Here is a 24,235-nt window from a genome sequence, read left to right as displayed (position 1 = left end):
ACTCCAAAAAATAGTCTTAGGCAGACAAACATTTGGCATTTGAACTATGTAGCCAGCTAGCTGTATGACTCTGGAAATGTCACTTAATCTCTCTCTACCTCAGTTTCTTCATCTCTAAAATGGGGATAAGAATAGCACCTCCCTCACAGGGTTAGTATGATGATCAAATGAGATAATAGAAGTAAAGCACCTAGTACAGTAGTTGGCACTTAGTAGGCACAATGCAAATGTTAGTTATTATTATGATTAACCACAGTTAATAAACGTCCATCAAAACAGGATACAAAACATAGAGGCTTCTTCACAGGTAAGCATTGTTATTCTATTTTCCCAGCTAACTACAATAGTCTTCTAATGATGATGTTGCTTAAGTGAGAAAAGAGGCTTGTTTCAGATGATGTATTCAAGAGTGAAGGACTTGGAGCTTAAAGACCTGAGTTGGAACCTCAGAACAACCTCTACTCAGCTGTATGACTTAGGGGGAAGCACACTTTCTGGGCCTTTGAGTCCTTCTGGTACAATGAGTGGGGTGGACCAGACATGCATTTTTAAGCAATCAAGTTAAGTGACTTGCCTAGGGTCACACAGCTAGTCAGTGTCTGAGGTTGGATTTGAACTCAGGTCCTCCTGACTCTATGGCTGGTGCCTATCCACTGTACCACCTAGCTGCCCCTGAATCAGCTATTCTTTAAGCTCTTGCCCAGCTTAGATACTCTCCAGTGCTCACAATAACTCCAGGAGGTCAGTGGTGCATTTACATTATTCCCACTGAGTTCATAAGGAAAAAGACATGCCAACAGACAAAGGAACTTGCCTGAAACCATATAGCTGATGGGTGACAAGTCAAGTATTTATGAAGGACACACCATGCACCAGGCATTCAAGCACTGAGGATGCAAAGAGAGGTAAAAACCTGTCCTTGTGGAGCTTATAATCTAATGAAGGGAGACAAGATACCGATGGATAAACAACATACATACAAGGCAAATTAAGGATGATAAATAGCAAGAAGGCACCAGCATTGAGGGGCCCTTAGCAAAGGGGATATTTTAGCTGAGACGTGAAGGAAGCCAGGAGGTACAGATGAGGAGGGAGAGGGTTCCAGTTGTGGGGGCGGCCAGAGAAAATGCCCAGATTCTAGAGATGGAGTTCCTTGTTCCAGGAACTCCAAGGAGGCCAGTGTCACCAGATCAAAGAGAGATGGAATGGAGAAAAAGGTGGGGATGGTCCAAATTCTGAAGGTCTTTAAAAGCCAGACAAAGGGTTTAATATTTGATCCTAGAAGTAAAGGAAATCACTAGAGTTTATTACATAAGGGGTGAAATGGTCAGATATGAGTGGAGGATGGGCTAGAGTGGGAAGAAACTGAGACAAGGGAAACCAGGCCACAGGCTATTTTAAAGGTCCTGATGTGAGGTGACCCAGCCCCCAAGCTACCCTTACACTCTATGTCACCTCTATCCTGTCTTAATTGTCTGAACCTTATATCAACTATACCAACTTCATAATCAGAAACTTCTTAGTGACAAAAATGTTTTAAAAACTCAGTATTGATTTTTCTTAATGAAGAGAAAGCTTTATTACCATATATCCTTGTATCCCAAGGATGTGCTAGAGCCAACTTATACTACAGCTGGTTGTTAAATTTTCAGCAGGAGCATTCACACCTCACAATTGACATCCATTACAAATTAGGGTTTGCACCATTATTGTGTTGATTTCTAAACTTAAGAAAGTGATGGGGAAACTGTGAAAGATATACAGTAAGTTAAAAGTATGTCTTGTGGGTTGTTCAGAGAGCTCATTGTTAAACATTCACCAGCATACTCCTGCATCTATCATGTTAGTAACGTGTATTGTTATCATGAAATATCTTCTTCGCATAACCAATCAGAATAGAGGAAGCATTTCCTTTGATTTTGCAATTTTTTCCATATAAAAGAAACCCTATAGAAGAACCATAGTGAGTTCAGGCTCAGAGATACTAATTGTCTCTGTGCTGATCCTTTGCAAGTAAAGAATCACTTGACTTGCTGGATTTTTGTGAAGTTTTGTTTTTGGGACCCTCAGTTTACTACATGGTCTCCTCAGAGGAATGTTGTCTGGAAAATGCTTGCTAACTGAAGAAGCAGGATACAGACATCTGGCATTTTCCCCAGTCCCTGGCAGCAGCTCAGTGTACTAAGAAAAGCATTAGATTAAGAGTCAGAGGATCTGGCCGCTTAGTGTCTGCATCACCTTGGACAAGTCCTTCCTCTTCTCTGGGCCTCGGTGTTCATTCCTGATCAATGGTTTTTAATATCCCTTCCAGCTCTAAATTAATCATTAAACCAATCCACAAGCATTAATTTTTTCCCCTAATAAATGACCTAGAGATACAATGACAGAAAATCAAGCTACCTCTGCTACAACCCTATGAAGTGGCCTAGGGATTTTTTCCTCTAGATGCAGGGTGGACTGGCTGCTATCATCAGATTCCCACTGTCTCAGAATTGGAAGGTTCCTTTCAAATGAAATGGTGTTGGTAAAAGTGTTTCCTCAGCACGGTGGCCAGTACACGGTAGACACTATATTAAGGGATTTTTCCTTCTGGATATCATTTAAATGCTACTCCCATAGCAGTAATGAGTGAGAATTGAAGTATTACACTCAAAACTGCACTATATTTTAGCTGAGACCAAGGAACCACTCAAAGCAAATGATTATTTATTGGTCTGTAACAACTTCAAAAAACAGTTGTACTTAGAGATCACAACTCCACCCGGGCTTTTACAGTCTGTGATTCCTTCATCTTCTGAGGCACAGTCTTGGTCCAGAACTCAAACTTATCCCTCTTCAGGCTCTTTCCCACAGACAACTCCAAATTCAGCTGCAGGTACTCTTCCTTCTGGTCATAGACTGGCCAGTGAGTAAGGTCTGGGACATTTGGGTCCCTGGCAGGAAAAACCAAACATTTAGAACCTGAAAAGGGCCACGGCATTGACAAGTTTAGCAAACCACCCTCATCTCAGCCTGAGAGTCAAGGATGGGTCCCAAGGTAGGGGTCAGCTGACAGTGGTAGCACCCATAGGGAGACTTGTTCACCCATTCTTAAGAAATTTGGTCTTCATCTTTCCTGTTGCACCTTTCTCATGCAACCGACATGGAAGGTCCAAAGACTGAAAGGATTCACATAGGGAATAAGCAACCAAATCAGTATTTGAACTCATAACACTGGTCTCCATTTCATTGGTGCAGCTTTACAGTGCTGTGGATAAAGTCAGGCCTCAAGTCAGGAAGATCTGAGTTCAAATCCAGCCTCAGACAATTACTAGCTCTGTGATCCTGGGCAAATCACTTAACCATGTTTGCTTTTGTTTCCTCATCTGTAGAATGAGCTGGAGAAGGAAATGGCAAATGATTCTGGCATCTCTGCCAAGAAAACTCCAGATGAGGTCACAAAGAATCAAACACAACAACACAGGACTTCAAAGCCAAGGCTCTTGCCACTACCACCTGTCCTAATGCTTCCCATGGGGAAGAGAAGTCACTGACACTCGAGGGTGGTGGTGAGGGCCAAGAGAGTTCCTGATTTTTCTTGTTTTCCTTTCAAGATGCCCATGTGTAGGGTAAGTCTGCCAGAACAATGCCTCTCCCAACCCTGGCCATGAACTTGGGGAAGGGCTACAATGTCTACCAGACCTTGCATCTAGGTTGTAATAACTTATTTTTTACTGAACAAGTTTCAATCAGAGAACTTCTATGTAAGTGAGAAACCTTTATGTGCCTAGGAATAAGCACTACCCCACAGGGAAAACATTGGGAACTGAAGGGGCAGCTTTCTCACCCGTGACGGGCAAAGTTTGCCCAGTAGCTCATTATCCTGTGGCTCAAGAGTTTTTCCTCTTCTGTTGCTTCTCCTAAAACTAGGAACAGAAAAAGGAAGACTTGGTTAAGGTCAAAATGCAGACCCAAAGGCCTCCTTTCCTCTATTCACCAGCCCACACCACCCAGTCAGTCCTGTTCTGGCCACTGACCTTATCTTCCTCCAATAGGTTCCTTCCTTTTGCTCCCCTCTCAGAGCACCTCCTGGGGTTTCTGTTGGCCTACGCTGTCTGAATCCCTAACCGAATCTCTCCCTAAAAAACAAAGTGGTAGAACTGGACTGAAAATCAGGAAGACCTGAGTTCTAATTTAGCCTCAGACACTGATTAGATGAGTGAAACTGGGCAAGTCACTGAACCTCTGTCTGCCTTTGTTTCTTTGTTTGAAAAATGGGGATAATAACAGCGCCTGCACCCCAGAGTTGTTGGGAGGGTTAAAAAAGGGAGATCATATTTAGAGATTGCTTTACAAAACTAATAAAAATGTTACATAAATGCTAGATATCATTATTATATTATATTTATATTATTATATTCTCAATATAATAATACATGACACAATAATAAAGTAAAATAACGAAATTACATGTATCATATCATCATATAATAGCATATTTTATTATATGTAATTATAATAATGACATGATTGTTATAAATGTCATTTATAAGAATAATTATTATTATTCTAAGCTACAACAGCCTATCACAAGCTCTGGTAGCTGTAAAGCCTTTGCCTATGGTCCCTGCCCCAGAGAGCGCCTGCCATTCAAGCCCCCTGCCTGGGGCAGTGCAGACAGGCTCAGCAGCAGCAGCTGGCCCATAAGGTCATGAATTCACTGGCCATGGCAAGTCATGACACAGATAAATGGATAAACTGGCCTTCCAGTTCTGCCAGGACAGGAGCAAGGTGATAAAAATAGGGAGAGAAGACTTCCAAAAACCCAGATTTTGGACCGTCTATAAACATTAACTCAAATGAATGTCCAATGTGAGACTTTTGTCCAACAATTAACAAATGGATGCACTGGTGGAGAAAATCAAGAAAAACTGGAGACAAAGGAGGGAGGGAGAAAGGAAGTGGCGGGGGGGGGGGCAGAGGAAGGAAGTAAGGAAGGAAAGAAGGGAGGGAAGAAAGGGAGGAGGGAAGGTTTCCAGCACATTGGACAGACACTCTCTTCAGGATTTATGGAAGCATAAGGACAAGAATCACCCAGGACAAGATAGTGTGACAGGTTAGGGTCTACATCAGAGGAGAGGTGTGGGCATGGCTGAGGTCACTGATCCACTGACATATGGAAATGTGTTTTTTGCATTTGTGCCTCATTTTCACTTCTGAGGAGTAAACGCCAGGAAGTCAGAGACTGTGTCTTAATTATCTTTGTGTCTTGCCCAGAGTAGAACAGAGGGCTCTGTGTGTTGGATGTGCTTCAACATGTAAACTGAATCGAACAGAGTAGCTGATTCAATCTCTTGATTCAGTTCACCTGAACAATCAAAGGGACATCCAAGGCTCATACCTTAATCTCCAATCAGTCAATCAGGCAACTATTAATTGCCTCCTCTATCCCCAGCACAGTGCCAAAGGTTGGAGATACAAACACAAAGAATAAAAAATGAAAACAAAAGCTCTTCTCAGGCAGTTGGGCCCCTCTTCAGTGCCCCCTAAGGGAACCTAGCAGGGCAGAAGGAACATTGGATTTGGGCTTAGACCTGCTAACTCTGTGATATTAGATAGGGCCATTCCTCTCTCTGAACTTCCGTTTCCTCTTCTATATAACAGACATGATCCCTCCCTTCCCCACATTGAGACCTCATAAGGTATTTATTTGGGAAGATCAAATAGCAGCTAGATGAGAAGTAGAATCAGTGCTGAACATGGAGCCAAGAAAACAGGAGTTCAGATCCTGACTCAGACCCTTAACTAGCTCTCTGACTCTTGAATAGCTGAGTCACCTTTCTCAGTCTCAGATTTTTCATCTGTAAAATGGGGATAGCACCAGCACCTACTTCACAGGGCTATTGTGAGGCTATCAAAAGAGAATGGCATACACAAAGCTCTTTGTAACCCTTCAAGCAGTATATAAATGCTGGCAACTTTTAACTATTGGTATTATCATTATTAAATGAGCTGATGCATGGGAAGGTGCTCTGTGGAAAGGTAAGGCATTATCATACCTTTTGATGTCAGAGAGAGTAAGGAAGATGATGGAGATGGCAGGCCGGAGACCCCAGGATTCTGCTCCCTCTGCCCCCCACCCCAAGCCACAGCTTCCCACTCCATCCCATCTGCACTGCTTACGAGCTCCTCCAAAGAGAAAACGCAGCTCATCACCGTGGTCTGCTTTCACAAAATCCGGTGTGACATCCTTAAGTATGCTTGGGTGGTGCTGAAATTCGTAAAAGTAAACTGGAGAGCTGGGACCTAGGCAAACATAAGAAATAGCCATGGTTATTGACACATTGTACACAGGGTAGGGCCACGTGTCAGGGGCCCCACCTTGATTCCCTCCTTTGGGGTGGGGGTGATGGTAGCTGGCCATTAACAGGCAAGCTCCTGAAGGGCAGTCTTTTAAGGATTACTCTCTGATTCATGTTGGAAAATGCTATCTACTTCCAGAGAAAGAACTATGCAGTCTGAATGCAGGTTGAAGCATACTATTTATTTTCTTTTTTTTTTGTTTCTTCTTTCCTGTGTTTTCTTTCCTTTGGTTCTAATTCTTCCTTATATTATGACTAATGTGGAAATAGGTTTAATATGATTGCATATATAGAGCCTGTATCAGATGAAATGACAGATTGGGGAGGAGAGAGTGGAGGGAGGGGGAGAAAATTTAGAAGTCAAATCTTGAAAACTAAAACTAACTAATAAATAATTAAAAACCCCATTACTGTCTGAGAATGATGCTGTGAGGCAGGACAAGTTTTGGGGCCTGAAGTAACAAGACCTAGGTTGGAATCCTGGCCCCGCTGCTGACTGACTACAAAACCTTAAGGGAATCCTTTTACTTTTCTGAGGCTGAGTTTTCAACTGTGAGGTGGAGATAATAATGTCCGGCCTATTTACCTTACAGGAAGGGGAGAGGAAGAAAATAAACATTTATTATTCAGTTGTTTGTCAGTCATATTTGACTCTGTGTGATTTCATTTAGGATTTTCTTGGAAAAGATACTGGAGTGGCCTGTCATTTCCTTCTCCAGCTCATTTTACATTTGAGGAAACTGAGGCAAAGAGTGAAGTGACTTGCCCAGGGTCACATAGCTAGTAAGTGTCTTAAAGCCAAATTTGAACTCATGAAGAAGAGTCTTCCTGATTCCAGGCCTAGCACTCTATCCATCATGGCACCCAGCTGCTCTGTGAATAAGCATTTATAGAGCACCTAATTTGTGCCAGGCATTTGCTAAGTGCTTTACAAATATTATCTCATTGTAGCCCTGCAACAACCCTGTGACAGAGGTGCCAATATTATTGCCATTTTATAGTTGAGGAAACTGAGACAAATAGAGGTTAAATGACTTCCTCAGGATCACACAGCTAGAAGGTGTCTGAGCCTAGATTTGAACTCAGGTCTTCATGACTCCAGGTCTGATGTTCTGTCCACTGGGATGATGTTGTTGTGAGGATCTAGAAGAATAATGGATGCAAAGTGTTTTATACCAATAAAAGACTCTAGCAGGGTTCTTTGATTTATTTTTAGTTGAGCACTTTCATCATTTGATTTCAATGTAATAGGTTTTATCTCATATGTATTTTTATACACTTAAAAACATTACTTTAGGGGTGGTTAGGTGGTGCAGTGAGTAGAGCACTGGCCCTGGAGTCAGGAGGACCTGGGTTCAAATCTGGCCTTGGACTTTTGACACATGTACTAGCTGTGTGACCTTGGTCAGGTCACTTAACCCCAGTTCCCCTGCCTTCCCCCATCCAAAAAAACCCATTACTCTGGAAGGAATCTGTGAATTTCCCTGAACTGTCAAAAGGGTCCATAATGCATACCCACAAAATAGTTAAGAGCTTCTGCTTACAGAAATGTGGGTTATTATTATTGTTATTATTATTATTATTATTAGTTGTTGTAAAGAATAGTCACTAAGGTCACCCCTTCTGGGGGTAGGCAAGGATAGGAGGGAAGAAGAAGGAAGGTAACCAAGGGGGTTTGACCAATCTGGAAGCAGGAGCCTCATTTTGCATAAGTGTGTGTGGGTAACATAGACACATTGTCCCAGAGATGAGACATCCTTACACTGATTCTGAAAAGGGTCCATTCCATACTCACTGTGTTGGTATTTGGCAACTTTGAGGGCCGGAATTACAAACATCATATCCCCCATCATTTCCTGGTATTGAGCTCGACATTCTCCAGGGTCCTCAGTATCTCTTAAATACTCTTCCATCATCAAACGCACAAGCTCAGGAGACGGACCCTATAGGAGACCCAGGAAGAGGCAGAGTCATAGAAAAATGAACTTACTTGGCAGTTGATTGTTTGGGGATATTTGTTGGTTGATTGTTAGGAATAAAGAAGGGAGATAGGTGGCACAGTGGACAAAGCTCTGGTCTTATAGTCAGGAGGACCGGTGTTCAAATCTGACCTCTGACATGTATTAGTTATGTGATGCTGGGCAAGTCACTGAATTTTGTTTGCCTCAGTTCCTCCTCTGAAAAATGAGCTGGAGAAGGAAATGGCAAACCACTCCAGTACCTTTGTTAAGAAAACCCCCCAAAGTAGTCACAAACAGTCAGACATGATTCATCAACTAAACAACCACAAGGACTAAGCCCATCCAAGTTTGCTTGCTATTCATAGGTCCTGGGTCTCATTAGATTCCTTTACCCCCTCCCCACCAGGGCCTGCTCTTTCTAGTCAAGAAGATACTAGACAACTAGTTGTTGGGCCTGGGGTAGAAGGGATGTGGTGCTCAAGGAAAGGATAGAGCTACATGAGATATCAAAGGTCCCTTCCACCACTGTGACCATGAAAGTAGAAATCAGAAGGTGGAAGAAACTTCATTGGTTCCCCTCAAGACTATTTCAATGGCATCCTGATTGGTTTCTGGGCCTCAGATCTCTCTCCACTTGAATATATACTCCACTCATTTTCCAAAGTGATTTTCCAAGCACAGATCTGACCATTTTACTCCCATGTCCCAACTAAGTCAATTTTAGTGGATGCCCATTGCCTCTAGGATTAAATATAAACTCTTCTGTTTGCTATTTAGAGCTTTGAACAACATGGCCCTTTCTAGTCTTCTTCTGCATTGTCACCTTCTCACACTCTGTGGTCAAGGTGCCAACCTTCTGGCTCCTCCAACTTCCCATTACATCTCTCATCTCCCATGCTTTTGTATTGGCAAGACTCGCTCAAATGGTCCCTTCTATAGAGCACCTTTTTTGGCTCCTCCCTCCTCCAGCTGCAGTGCCTTACCCCTCCCCCAAGATGTCCTTTGTGTATATTTTCCATCTGTCTCTGGATGTTCAGCATATCTCCCTCATAGAATATAAGATAATTGAGGGCAGGGACTCTTTCACTTTGTCCTTGTGCCTAACCCAGTGTCTGCTACATAGTGGGTACTTATAAAAAAGCTTGATTAACTGGTATCTCACCAAAGGTGCTGTTAGCAATATTGATTGGATACTTTCTTTATCCATTTTCTCCTTAAATGCAGGACCGTTCATTCCCTGTGTAGAGAAAAATGGTGCACTGTGAATGGTCTTTAGAACTTTATGAAATTTATGTATTTTTTAAACAAATCTATTCCAAGGAAGTAATTTTATCCTTTAAGGAAGAACTAGTAACACAGATTTTTTCAGCATTTATTGAATAATGCCCAATACACAGTGAACAATTCTCAAGATATTTTGCAAAATGGCCAGCAAAATGTTGGGTAATGTCCAGTAAATAATAAACCAAGTGCCCTTGAAGAGTTTGGCCTTTGTTTCCTTTGATTAATTCAGTGTCTTTGATAGAGTCTTACTAGGTGCTAAACCCCAGGCCCAAAATCCATTAGGTGCTAAGCCTATGTGGGTGTGAATTGGTAACTAAGGTGGGGCTCCAGGGAGGTGCTAACACCAGAGCCAATAGAAGGAGCCTATGTTCTGGTCCCTCAGATGACATTTGATGACATCCGAAACTGCATAAAAAGGGAAGACAGAGCTATTTGCTTAGGGCTCTCACTCTTGGTGGCATACTAAAATGGAGACTCTGGGCAGCTGTAGTCAAGAGCCCTCCAGCTTGCCTGGATGTTCGGACTTGGTTAAAGTCTGGTAACTATGAATTGAGATTTGAATCAGACAAGGTCTGTCTGTTCATGCTTGTAATTTGTTTGTATTTGCTATGAAGTTCAGGGTGCTGGTTTTTTCCCCCTGAACTAATTGAATGTTATTTGTATGCCGGATTAAAGTAAGATTGTTAACCCCTTAATGTTGCTTTCCTTAGTAAAGCTGGGTTTGCAGTGTTCTGTGAGACAGTTGTTGTTGGTTTTACACCCCCAAAGCAGCTGCTAGGTAGATTGTTAAAACAAATGCCCAGTACATAATAAACAGTGGCCATGTTTTCTTCATAATGACCAGTGGCCTTAGAAAATAATTGAGGCATATTATGATATATTCTTCTAGAAATGATGCAGGTAGAACTCTATTTTTCTGACTACTGTGAATAGACTGTGTGCATATGCTTAAGGAGGTAGCTGACAAATGGTTGTTGATATTGTGTCATAATTAAAATTAATATCGATCCAATGGCCTTTAGATATGATGACCTGAAGACCATAGGACAGAGGCCTGGTCTCACGTCAGGAGGCCCAGGTTCTATTCCTAGCTGTGACTGGAGTTAAATCATTTCCTTAATGGGAGCCTCAGTTCTCTACTTTACAAAACAGGGATAAACAGTAGTGTCATCATCATCACAGCATGTACTGTGGAAGCAGTTTTTTTGTAGACAATAAAATAGTCTGCTAATGTCAGCTGGTATTATTCACTATTAATTTAAAATAAAGAGACTGGGGGCAGTTAGGTGACAAAGTATATAGAGCCCAGGACTTGGAGTCAGGAGGACCTGAGTTCAAATCTGTCCACATACTTACTAGCTCTGTGACCCTGTTCAAATAACTGAACACTGATTGCCTTCAAATATTAAAAATTTTTAAAAGTTAAAAACAAAACCAAAAACAAAATAGACAGTCTTTTAGGGGATATTTTAACCATTGGGAAACAAAGCTGGCCTGGGATTCTGTTCCAAGACTTCTGAACAGATTTGCAAATGAAATGAGTCATCCATAGAGAAAATAACTAAAGACTGAATCATTTCTGATTCTTCCAGGGAAGCCTGTTCAGCGTAACTTTTCTGATTTTGGAAAAGGCAAGTTTACAGATGATACAAAATCAGGAGGGTGAGCTAACATATTAGATCATGGAGTCAATCCAAAATAAGGATTTGACAGGATAGAATAATGGACTGACCAGAGCCACTGTAATCGAATTTAATGGGGACAAGGTCTTACACTTGGAATTTCTTAAAATTGACTTCACAATCTCAACTTGAGGGAGGCATGGTTACATGACAATTTATTTGAAAAAGATCTAGGGATTTTGTTGAACCACAAGCCCATAAGGAGAAAAGATGGTAATATGACAACCTAAAAATGCAATGTGATATTGAGTATGTTGAGAGGCACAGCTTCCCAGATTAAGGACGTGATAGTCCCTTTGGACTCTGCCCCTGGGGAGGTTATAGTTTTCCCTTCCACTTCATGACTTTCCCCATCATGATTTCAAAATATTTCAGATAGGAGTAAGAAATTCAGTGGGATTTTTGCAGAGTTTTGTGAAAGCCACAGATGACAGTAGAAGAGCAGCATATGACATAGAAAAATTTTAGAAACTCAAAGATACATAAAATATATGTATAGTATTGCATAGTATCAACATATGTTATCTTTTAATTCCATAGTAATTCAGTCTTCTTCTCTGGTACAAAGGGTAAAAGTGGGGGGCAAAAAATTTTACACAGATTTTCAAGATCCTGGAGGTTGTCCATCCCTAATATGTCACTGTGTTGAAGGGATAACTGTATATCTGGAATCTTTTGTTCAGTTCTGGGTATCACATTTGGGGCAGAAAGTAGAGAAGCTGAGAAGGGACTCATGGTCTTGCCATACAGGGATTGGTTGAAGACACTTGCTTTGATGGTCAAAGAAAAAATTTGGGACAGGGGCAGACCTGATAGTTGTCTTTAATTGTTTGGTGGATGGTCACCTGGGAGTCATTTAACTGGTGCCATTTTCCCTAAAGACAGAGCTGGGAATAACAAGTAGAAGTGAAAAAGAAGAAAAATTCCACTTGATGTCATGATGCTCTGTCCAGCCATGAGAGTTGCTTAAAAGTGGAAGGAGCTGCCTCAGGGGGCAGTAGGTTTGCCCCCCCTGGAGATCTTCAAGCAGAGGCGGCATGTCCATTTGTCCAGTAAGTTATAAACGGGATTCTCCTCCAACTCTGGTTTGGACTCCATGGCCACCACAGACCCAACCAACTGGGAAAGTCTGTGATTCTTTAGAGAAGCATAAACTGTCAAGATAAGAAAGAAGCTGGCATAGAACAGAACATGGTAGAATCTTACCACAGGAATACTCCAGCCGTATTCATGGTTGTTGACACCAATGATGGAAGGGACATGGTGGAACTCTCCTGCAGCCAGCAACTCTTCAGGATGTTTGGGGAGGAATTTCCCATCAACTACACCAGAGATTATCTTGAGATGCTAAAGAAAGAAGCAAAAAAAGAAAAGGCAAGTCTGTTTCCACAATCTCCCTTCAAAGTATCACTTTTTCATCATTTCCACTATTATCATCCTGTTTCAGACACTTTCTATTACTTACCTGGACTCTTTTTTCCCTTTTTTTGGAGGCAATGAGAATTAAGTGACTTGCCCAGGGTCGTACAGCTAGTAAGTATCTGAGGCAGGATTTGAATTAAGGCTTTCTTGACTCCAGGGCTAATGCTGTATCCACTGTACCACCTAGCTATCCCGACTTATCAGGACTCTTGCGATAGTCTCCAAAATGGCCTTCCTGTATACCCTTCTAACACACACACACACATACACACACACACACACACACACACATGCGCACACACTCCTTCCTCATCTCAGAACTGCTTATGAAACTCCAGTGCATTAAAAAAGCTCCATTGCTTGTCATTACACAAAAAATAAAAAAAAAAAAAAACAAGAAACCCCCAACACTTCAGTCTGGCATTCAGAGCCTTCTGTTCTACCTTTCCAATCTTATCTCATACCATGTGGACTCTGTCCTCTGCTAATCACATTATGTTTCACCTATGATGGATTCCCAACTCTCCACTGAAAGTCAACCACTTTTTCCTACCTTTCTGCCTTTTCTCACTTCACTCCACATGACTAGATCGACCTGTTCCCCATTGCTTCCAGTTGAAATTCTTCACTTTATTCAACTTTAACTGCCAAGACTTCCATTCCCCTCTGAAATAGCAGCCAGAAGGACCCTTTCCTTCCTCTGAGTTTTCACTGCATGTGCTTGTGACTTCCCCTATGGACTTAGGTTCTGTTACCTATGTATGGCACAAAGCCCTCTCCCCTAGGAAGGGGAGTTCCATCATGGACCCGTCCCTTATCTAAACTTTGTGTCCCCTCTGGCTGGACACAGAAGCTGCTCTAGAAATGCTTCTGGAATAAACAGCAGGAGAGCACTGGCCTCAAAGGCAATAGATCAGGGTTATAGTTCTGGTTCAGCTTTAGGCAATTTACATCTCTCTGCATTCAATTTCCTCCCCTACAAAATGAGTGCATTGGACTAAATCATTGTCAAGATTTTTTTTCCCACATTGGAATTGGGCTTTAATGGGTGTGGAAGAATTCAACTGACGAAGGGGGCTGTGAGGGGCAGCAGGGAGTGGGAGGATGGAAGAATGGGTTGGAAACTGGGAGACTTGTTCTTGAATCCCAGGTCTTATGTTTATTGACTGTGATGTTGGAGAAGTGGATACGTTACCACCTCAAGCCTCCTCCGAGGTTTGTTGTTGTTCAGTTCTATCCAATTCATGACCCCATAGACCATTGCACCCCAATATTGTCCATCGGGTTTTCTTGGCAAAGATAATGGAGTGGTTTCCCATTGCCTTCTTCAGTAGATTAAGGCAAACAGAGGTTAAGTGACTTGCCCAGGATCACAGAGCTAATAGTGTCCCTGGCTAGATATGAAGTCAGGTTTTTCTGGCTCCATGCCCAGCCTCTATTCACTGAGACCTTCTCAGAGGTTTACCCATCTACAAAATGGGAATAATAATTCTTGTACTCCCTACCTCAGGGATTGTTATGAGAAATGTACTTCATAAATGAGCATGATAATGAGAAGGGTAGACTTTGTAGACATAAGACACAGCCTGAGCAAAGGCACAGAAGTAAGAGAATACAGGGAACATTTAGAAGATTGAGGACAGATGAGTTTGGCTGGAGTACAGAGTGCCTGCAGGGAAATAATAGGAAATAAGTCAGGAAAGTCCTGGAGGCCTCAAAGTGTTCAGTCTCTGAATTCTGGGCTTGGGTTTGCGTGAAAGTCAGGAATCCTTTCTTCTCCCATCCCCTTGGCATCTGCATGGCCAAAATGAAACTCAACACAGGTGCGTTGGCAAAAGATATTCCTAAGGCTGGAGATTTAGAGCTGGAAGGTACTTTAGAAGAACATCTGGTCCAGCCTCATCATTTTCCAGAAGAAGAAACTATTGCCAAATAGGGATAAAAACAGAATAGTTTTCAGAATGAAGGAAGCAAATTCAACATCGCTAATAGAGAGAGTAATTAGATGTAGGGGGAGCTGGTTAGCACAGTGGACAGAGCACAGGACCTGGAGTCAGAAAGACTCACCTTGCTAAGTTCAAATCTGGCCTCAGACACTTACTAGTTGTGAGATCCTGGGCAAGACCCTGTTTGCCTCAGTTTCTTAATGAGCTGGAGAAGGAAAAGGCAAACCACTCCAGTATCCTCACCAAGAAAACCCAAAAAGGGGTCACCAAGAATTGAAAATGACTGAACTATTAGATGCCATTAGATCTGGTTTAACCCTTCCTCTGGGTCTAACAGAGTATTAAATGGGTATGGGCAAAAAACCCCAATTCTCTGAGGAAGCAACGTGATGCCTGGAATAAAGATCTTGGTTCTGAAGGCCTGGGGTCAGTCATCCATCTTGATACTTGTGAACTGTGTGACATTTGGCAAAGTCACTTAAAACTTCTGGGATTCAGTTTCCTCCTTTTTAAAACATTCAGCTAATCAGCAAACTCCCCTAGGCTCTGGGGATCCAAACATAAAAGCAAATAGCTCCCTGCCCTCTAGTTTCTTCCATTCAATGGTTCTAATTTCTAAGCTGATAATTTGGGAATGACATCATAATTGTACCATCAACAGTACATGATTGTTGCAAAATTATTGAAATGACACAATATATAGATAAAATGTATTTTTTAATGAAAGGAATATTTAGATCAGAGCTATCAATCCCAGGGAATAGAGAGAGCCCTTGCACAACTGTCATTTTTTCTTCCAAAGATCCACAGGGTATTAGGTCTGGAAGGTGACAAAGAACAGAATATTTGATCTGGAAGGGACCACCACCACCACCATCATTGTCATCATCATCATCATAATGTTTATTTAGTGCTAACTCTGTGCCAGGTACTGTACTAATAATCACTTTGCCATTATTATTAGCTGATCCTCACAAGAACTCTGGGAGGTAGGTGTTAATAAATTATTATGCCAATTTTGTGAGTAAAGAAACTGAGGCAAACAGGTTAAATGACAACTATTGCCTGAGGCTAGATTTGAACTTAGGTCAGTTTTTCCAGCACTCTAACCACTGCCTTACCTAGCTGCATTCTCCATGCTTAACTGATAGAATGCCAGAGCATAGAATGTTACAGCAGGAAAAAATCTTGTAAGGAAGAATAACAGAAATGGAAGGAAACTTGGAACATATAACGTTGGAACCTGGAATGTTAGAATCAGATTACAATGGATTCTTCCATCTCTAAAGCTATGATTCTATAAACAGAGAATGTTTGAGTGGGAAAGGTTGCAAGACTAGAAAATGAAAAACTTAGAACCTGATATGTTTAGAACACAGAATGATGGAAGGACACTTAGGACAAACTGTGTCCAGAATGGAAGGGATGGAACCTTGCACAAAAATGTTTAAAGCACAGAATGTTTGGAGGCAGGAGAGATCCAAGGAAACAGAATACCAGAGCTAGAAGATTCCTTCAGACATAAAATATGGGAGGTGAACATATCCTTGAAGATCATCTAGTCTAAGATCTTCATGTTATTAAGGGGACATTCCCAAGATCTTCACCTCAATCCCATCTAATGAAGGCTGGGTGTCCAGCCCTCCCCAAGCTGTCTTGACAGCTCTTCTTGGTATTAGAACCTTGCTTCTCAGCCTACATACCTTGGTAATGGCCAGCATCTCATCCTCAGATTTGCTTCTAAGGCATTGAACCATAGAGACAGAATTGTGTCTCTCACAAGCAGACACATTGGCAATCACCTGCAAAGAGACACCCACAAAAAATTTATATTGTCATAGAGGAACCCCTAGCCTTTATCACAATAGAGGAATCCCTTCATACTCATCAGTAAGCTAGCAAAGGATATTTCTATAGGTGATGATGCAGTAATGGTAAAAAGGTGACCAAGGTGAAATCTATCTGACTGTCTAAGGGTCAGAGTCCCCCAACCATGAGCCTGCTCTGTACAGGGCTCAGTGCAAGCCAACAGGTGTGGGGATGGGCAGAGCTAGGTTACAAAGATACAGTCCCTGCTCCTAAAGAGTTTACCATTAACTTAGGTAGAAAAGACCTAAATATCCCTAAAGGACTTATGGTGGGGTCCAGAAGGTTGAAAAAACCCTGACAGTGGCTCAGCGAGCTCAGTTCTGGTCCCAGCTCAGTCACCAGCTTATTGTGTGGCCTTGGACCAGTCACAGAATGACAAACCCAGAGAGACAGAAGGGACCTCATGGATCATTCCGTCTCACCTATACCTGGGCCCCCTTGGGGAGTGCTTCCTGGTCTTCTGTGGGTGTTAGAAAATAGAATTTGGAGCCAGAAGGGACTTTACAAACCATCTAACAGAACCCACTTTTACAGAGGAAGAAACTAAGGCCCAAAGAAGGAAATTCCTGACCTACATTCACAGGCAGAGGAAGAAGCAGAGGCAGGAATGGAATCCTCCCTCTCTGTGCCTCAGTTTCTACCCCTGTAAAGCGAGGGAGTTGCAATAGGTGATCTCCATGGTAACTGTCAGGTTGAACATTCAATGGCATTCTAGTACACCTTCTTATAGCCCAGGTGAACCGGAATGTCAATGGGACACTGAGTCATGGGGTTGGGAGGGCAATAAGCCTAAGGAAAGATACCAGTGATTGCAAAGACCAAAGAAAAAGGAACTTACATTGGTAGCCATTTCTGAGCTGGAAGAAAAGAAGCCAGGGAGGGTAGCCACACCACTCTGCATGATTGCTCTGTGGAACAAGCCTTTGGACATGGGGGACAGGACCTGGGGGAGCAAAGCACAGCAGAGGGGAGGAGGTTGCAGTCATGAGGAGGCCCAGACACTACTGGCTTAGCAGAGACAGAGGAGACTGTGAGTCTGAAAGCCAGGACTGTTACTTAACATGCCATACTCCTAAGCTAACTATGTGGGAAAGTCTGAAACAAGGGCCTCTCTATGGGACCCTGGCAGTCAGGCCCTTTGGCGTAGCCAGGCCCATATGATAGACAGAAAAGAGGGTTAAGTAGCCTTGGCCATGATCCTGAATTCTCTGGGTTGTTCAGTAACAGGGTAGGATGTCATGCCTGTGCTCTGTAACCCAGTAATGCTGTTCCTATGCCCTGCCTCCTTATAAGGTCACATTGTTTATTGATTATTGTTTCTTTCTTGATTATGAGAAAGCCCAAGGTTGTTATTAAGATCAAGTGAGTTCAAATCCAATAGGTTTTCCCACTATAACATGGGAATCTACCACTTTCTCATTGGCTATTTTTTTCTTAGCATTTTTTTCCACTGAAGTCTTCTTCCCATGCCTTATCACAGCCTGGGGACTATGTCAGTGATGTGCAAACTCCTGGGGGAGGAGGGCTACCAAGGCAGAAGATCTTTGCCTCTAAGCCCCATGATGGATTTTATGTCTGTCATATGAGGGCCAGCCATGCTAAGCTCTTAGAGGCTCATTGGCAAAGACAGGAGAGAGCAGATTTGCAGCCACAGATGGTCACAAAGGCCACCTGGGAAGGTGCAGAGAGTCTCTGAGCAGCATTGGGAAGAGTTACATTTCAGTGGTGAAATCGAGGATGCATTGGGCTTTGAATTATTTCATCATTATCCTGTTTTTTTATTTTGCTCTTACTTGAATTTGTTAGTAAGCCCTTAAAAAGGATTCACTCATCTTCTATTTCTAACTCTATCATGAAGAGGAAGGAGGGCCTAGATGATTCATTGGGATTAGGGTAGGGGAGTGTAGTGACATCTTTAAATGAAAGGCAAGGGTCTTGGGGAGGGAGGGGAGAAAATCTGGAACTCAAAACTATGTAGAACCGTGTGTGGTAAACTAAAAATAAATAAAGAAATTAATAAAAAAATGAAAGGCAAGGGCAGGTGCAAGCCTTAGGGTAACAAGTCAGAAGTTCCAATGGTTCTGAGAGAGGGGGAAGGATAAGAGAAGAAGAAGAAAAACCCAGGTCTGTAGGACTACTTTTGGCTACAAGAAGATCACTTCAGTCTGGGGTCGTGTCTTTACCACTTACATGTGAGGAAACACTCATTCCCCCAGCAGACTCGCCAAAGATGGTCACACGGCCAGGATCTCCTCCAAAGTGGGCAATGTTCTTCTGGATCCACCTCAAGGCAGCCACCTGATCCAGGTAACCCCAGTTGCCAGGTGCATGCTCATCCCCAGTGCTGAAAGCCAGATATTAGACAAGGTTGGAGATTCTGAAATAGAGCACCAGGTTCACTAGATTATGAGATTTAAATACCATCTCATCCAGCTGGATAATGCAGTGGATGGAGTGCTGGACCTAGACCTGACATTACCAGTGTTCATCTACTATCTGTGTGACCATGGGTTAGTCACTCAGTCACAACTGCCTCAGTTACCTCATCTGGAGAATTGGGATAATAAGGGCATGTATCTCTCAGAGTTGTTGCAGGGATAAAATGAGACACTCTTTATAAAGTGCTTTGTAAACCTTAGAGGACCATGCAAATGCTAGTTGTTGCTCTTATTTTACAGATGTAAACTGGTGAGATAGATCTTGAATCCCCCCACCTGAAGGACTCCCAGTGCCGGCCTCTTTAGTGGCTCCCTGGGCCTTCCAGGGGGAGCCTCCATCATGCTGGTTCTTCCCTTCCAGCTTACTCCCTGATCTCTTCCACCTCCCCACCAGCTGCTTTGCCCCAATCTCCCTTCCCCCTCCTTTTTTAGCTCTCCTTTCTGTTTTGTCTTCCTCTATTAGAATGCCACGTCAAGTCTAGAAACATTTACTGAGAACCTACTATGTGCCAGGCACTGTACCAAGCTCTAAGCATACAGAGAAAGGTAAACATAGTTCCTGCCTTCAAGGAGTTTACAGTTTGATGGAGGAGACAGCATGCCCACAGCTGTGCCCAAACCAGATGTATACAGGATAGACTGGGGATGATCCTGGAGGGAAGGCCCTAGCAGTAATGGAGACAGCAAGAGGCTTCTTCCAGAAAGCAGGATTAGCACTGAGTCCTGAAGGAAGTCAGAATGAGGAGGAGTGAAAATGAACAGATTCGATCTTGGGAGCCAAGATGGTTGCATGAAAACAGCATCTTACTGGAGCTCTCTCACAAGTTCTGTCAGATACCTATAAAAAAGTGAATCTGAGAAGATTTGAGAGAGTTAGAAGCCACTAGTAGACTGAGTGGGGCAAATTTCTAAGCCAGGAGGGTCTGAAAGGTGGACAGGATGGACCTGTAGACTGTGAGAGCCCCCGGTACAGAGGTGCACCAGACAACCCAAAGCAGAAGCAGCTGCAGAAACCAGCCAGCGATCCAGGCTGGGAGAGAGATAGGTGCCTGAAACTGGTGGAGATCCCCAGGCCTCCCGGTACAGGACAGGAGTCTGTTGAAGTGACAGAAGGCATCAGTGCAGCAGTTGTAGCTGTGAGAGATCCACTCTCTGAGGCTTGCAGCCCAAAAGTTCGAAACCCACCTTCTAGAACTTCCCAGAGACATAATGTCCAGGTAAATGGCTCTCTTCCTTCCCTCCTTCCCTCCCTCCCTCCCTCCCTCACTGACCCAGAGAATTCCTCAGGGAAAAACACTGGAACAGAGGAGACAGAAGTGGGGCTTCAGTAGCCAAACAGTGGGAATCCTGAATCCCAGAAGGGGGGAGCCAGCAAGGGTCAACATCAGGAAACCAGAAGTGCCTTTGCCCAACCAGGGGAAGTGGCAGATACCAGCACAGACAACAGCTGAGACCACTGCTGCTGGAGAGCACCCCCAGGGGAAGAAGAGACTTCCAGCAGCCAGACAACCCCTCCCCCACACATCAGGAAACCAAGGCCATAATACACAAAGCCAGTAACTAGGCTCACAATTCCCAGAACAAGAAATCTTGGACAGAGATCCTTGAGCCCCAAAAGCAAAAACCCACCGTAAAGCCAGGAAAAAGCTAACCAGCATGAAGAACATGAAAAAACCAAGGACCATTGATTATTTTTATGGAGACAGGGAAGATCAAAATACCAATTCAGAAGAGGACAGCATTGACACTATACCCACACCTGATACTTCAAAAAGGAATGTGAACTGGTCTCAAACCCAAAAAGCTTTTCTGGAAGAGCTAAAGGAGGATTGTAAAAACCAAATTAGGGAGATAAAAGAACAAATGAAAAAAAAAACCCACGGATGAGATCAAATCTTTAAGAAGTAAAATTGGTGAATTGGCTAGGGAGATTCAGAATCTAAATAGAGAAAATGACACCCTGAAAGGTAAAATCATCCAACTGGAAAAGGAGACTCAAAATAAAATGAAGACAACAACTCATTAAAAATTAGAATTGAGCAAGTAGAAGCTAATGACTCTATGAGGCATCAAGAAATAGTCAAACAAAATGTAAAGAATGAAAAAATAGAAGAAAACATGAAATATCTGATTGGAAAAAGAACTGACCTGGAAAATAGATCCAGCAGAGACAATTTAAGAATTATTGGTCTACTGGAAAGCCATGGTGAAAAAAAGAGCCTGGACAGTATCTTCCAAGGAATTAGCAAAGACAACTGTCCAGAGGTCCTAGAACCAGAAGGGGAAATAATCATTGAAAGAATCCACGATAGCCCCCTGAAAGAGATCCCAAATTGAAAACTCCAAGAAATGTTGTAGCCAAATTTCAGAATTACAAAGTCAAGGAGAAAATACTGCAAGCAGTCAAAAAGAAGCAATTAAAAAATCATGGAACTATGGTCAGGATCACAGAGGATCTTTCAGCTTCTACATTAAATGGCAGGAGAAATTGGAGTATGATATTCTGAAGGGCAAAGGAGTTTGGACTACAACCAAGGATCAACTGCCCAGCAAAATTGAGCATAATTTTTTTCAGGCAAGAAGATGGATATTCAATGAAATAAGGGACCTTTCTGATGAAAAGGCCAGAACTCAATGGAAAATTTGATCTTCAAATACAAAACTCAAGAGAGACATAAAATGGTAAACAGGGGGAGAAACCCCCCAAACCCTTGGTAATCAACAAGGCAAATTGTTTACATCCTTATATAGGATTATATTGTTTTACATATACTATACACACACACACATGCACACATGCACACACACACACACACACATATATATATATATATGTTAATCTTGAGACTAGTATAGTTATTATGACAATTGAAAGAGATACACACAGACTGTGAGTGTCAGTTTAAAATAACTGATATAAGAATAAAAAACATAATAGATGTAAAGGGAGGGTTCTGGGAGAAGAGGTAAGGAGGTAGTAGAAAAGGGTAAATTACAACAAATGAAGAGGCGCAAAGACACATTATGGTAGAGGGAAAGACAGGAGGGAGAAATAGGGTAAAAATAGGGTAAAAATAAAGGTCTGGAATAGAATATATTGTGCTTCAGCTAAAGTAAAAAAAAAGCAGGAGTAGCAATCCTAATCTCAGAAAAAAAGCAAAAGCAAAGATCTAATTAAAAGAGATAAGGAAGAACACTATATCCTGCTAAAAGGCACCATAGACAATGAAGCAATATCATTATTTAACATATATGCAAATAGTGGTATAGCATGCAAATTCTTAGAGGAGAAGTTAAGGGAGTTACAGGAAACCATAGTAGTGGGGAAGCTCAACCTCCTCCTCTCTGAACTTGATAAATCTAACCTCAAAACAAATAGGAAAGAAGTTAAGGAGGTGAATAGAATTTTAGAAAAGGCAGATATGATAGACCTCTGGAGAAAAATGAATGGGGATAAAAAGGAATGTACTTTTCTCTCAGAGGTACATGGCACATACTCAAAAATTGATCATGTATTAGGGCATAAAAACCTCTCAATCCAGTACAGAAAGGCTGAAATAGTAAATGCATCCTTCCCAGATCATGATGCAATAAAAATTATTGGTAATAAAGTACAATGGAAAGATAAACTAAAAATTAATTGGAAACTAAATAATCTAATCCTAAAGAATGAGTGGGCAAAAGAACAAATCATAGAAACAATTAATAATTTCATTCAAGAGAATGACAATAATGAGACAACATACCAAAACTTATGGGATGCAGCAAAAGCAGTTCTTAGGGGAAGTTTTGTATCTATAAATGCTTACATGAATAAAATAAATAGGAGATCAATGAAATAGGCCTGCACCTGAAAAAGCTAGAAAAAGAACAAATTGAAAATCCCCAATTAGATACCGAACCAGAAATACTGAAAATCAAAGGAGAGATTAATAAAATTGAAATGAAGAAAACTATTGAACTAATAAATAAAACTAAGAGCTGGTTTTATGAAAAAACCAATAAAATTGATAATCAAAATGAATCAAAAATGAAAAGGGTGAATTCACCTCCAATGAAGAGAAAATTAAAACAATAATTAGGAATTATTTTGCCCAATTGTATGCCCATGAATTTGATAACCTCAGGGAAATGGATGAATATTTACAAAAATACGAATTGCCCAGGGTAGCAGAAGAGAAAGGAAATTACCTAAATAACCCCCTCTCAGAAAAAGACATTGAGCAAGCCATCAATGAACTCCCTAGGAAAAAGTTTTCAGGGCCAAATGGTTTTACATGTGAATTCTATCAAACATTTAAAGAACAATTAATTCCCATACTTTATAAACTATTTGGGAAAATAGGTGAAGAAGGAGTCCTACCAAATTATTTTTATGACACAAATATGGTACTAATACCTAAATCAGGAAGAATCAAAACAGAGAAAGAAAAATATAGACCAATTTCCCTAATGAATATTGATGCAAAAATTTTAAATAAAATATCAGCAAAAATACTGGAGCAACTTATCATGAGAATAATACACTATGACTGGGTAGGATCTAGTCAGATCTAGTTAAATGGAATAACATCAGTTGCTCATGGTTAGGCCAAGCTAATATAATAAAAATGACAATTTTACCTAAATTAACTTACTTATTCAGTGCCATACTAATTGAACTACAAAAAATTATTTTACAGAGCTGGAAAAATAATAACAAAATTTATCTGGAAGAACAAAATGTCCAGAATATCAAGGGAATTAATGAAAAGAAATGCTAGGGAAGGTGGCCTAGCCATACCAGATATCAAACTGTACTACAAAGCAGCAGTCCTGAAAACTATCTGGTACTGGCTAAGAAACAGAGTGGTAGATCAGTGGAATAGGTTAGGTACAGAAGATGCAGAAGTCACTAACTACAGCAAGTTACTCTTTGATAAACCCAAAGGATCCAGCTTGTGGGTTAAGAATTCCCTATTTCATAACAACTGCTAGGAAAATTGGAAAATAGTATGTCAGAAACTGGGCATAGACCCATATTTAATACCATATACCAGAATAAAATCAACATGGGTATATGATTTAGGAATGAAGGCTAATACTCTAAGCAATTTGGGAGAGCAGGGAATAGTTTACCTGTCAGATTTATGGGAAAAGGAAGAATTCATGACCCAACAAGAGATAGAGAGCATTAAAAATGTGAAATGGATAATTTTGATTATGTTAAATTGAAATGTTTTTGTACAAAAAAGCCAATTCAACAAAGATTAGGAAGGAAGCAGAAAATTGGGAGTAAATCTTTACAACTAC

At 41.6% G+C, this 24,235-nt stretch overlaps 1 protein-coding gene across 2 annotated transcripts in view; it reads right to left on the bottom strand.

Annotated features, from left to right (window-relative positions):
- Positions 1-2,687: 2,687 nt before the first annotated feature.
- The window catches only part of LOC118840821 (pyrethroid hydrolase Ces2e-like), a 37,875-nt gene continuing 16,327 nt past the window's right edge, over positions 2,688-24,235 (bottom strand). Inside the window, exons 5-13 of one of the 2 annotated variants that reach the window (XM_036748171.1) lie at positions 18,696-18,849; positions 17,344-17,448; positions 16,340-16,438; positions 12,475-12,615; positions 9,465-9,539; positions 8,137-8,284; positions 6,163-6,285; positions 3,827-3,905; positions 2,688-2,933 (exon numbers count right to left, since the gene is read on the bottom strand). In XM_036748171.1, coding sequence (XP_036604066.1) covers positions 2,750-2,933; positions 3,827-3,905; positions 6,163-6,285; positions 8,137-8,284; positions 9,465-9,539; positions 12,475-12,615; positions 16,340-16,438; positions 17,344-17,448; positions 18,696-18,849 — 1,108 coding nt within the window. In that variant the 3' untranslated portion in view covers positions 2,688-2,749. The remainder of the gene's footprint in view (positions 2,934-3,826; positions 3,906-6,162; positions 6,286-8,136; positions 8,285-9,464; positions 9,540-12,474; positions 12,616-16,339; positions 16,439-17,343; positions 17,449-18,695; positions 18,850-24,235) is intronic. The other variant, XM_036748172.1, reaches the window with a different exon arrangement.

This window comes from Trichosurus vulpecula, chromosome 3 (assembly GCF_011100635.1).
Source record: "Trichosurus vulpecula isolate mTriVul1 chromosome 3, mTriVul1.pri, whole genome shotgun sequence".
NCBI lineage: Eukaryota > Metazoa > Chordata > Mammalia > Diprotodontia > Phalangeridae > Trichosurus > Trichosurus vulpecula.
Note: the sequence above shows the minus strand (reverse complement) of the source record. Positions and strands in the feature narration are given on the sequence as shown.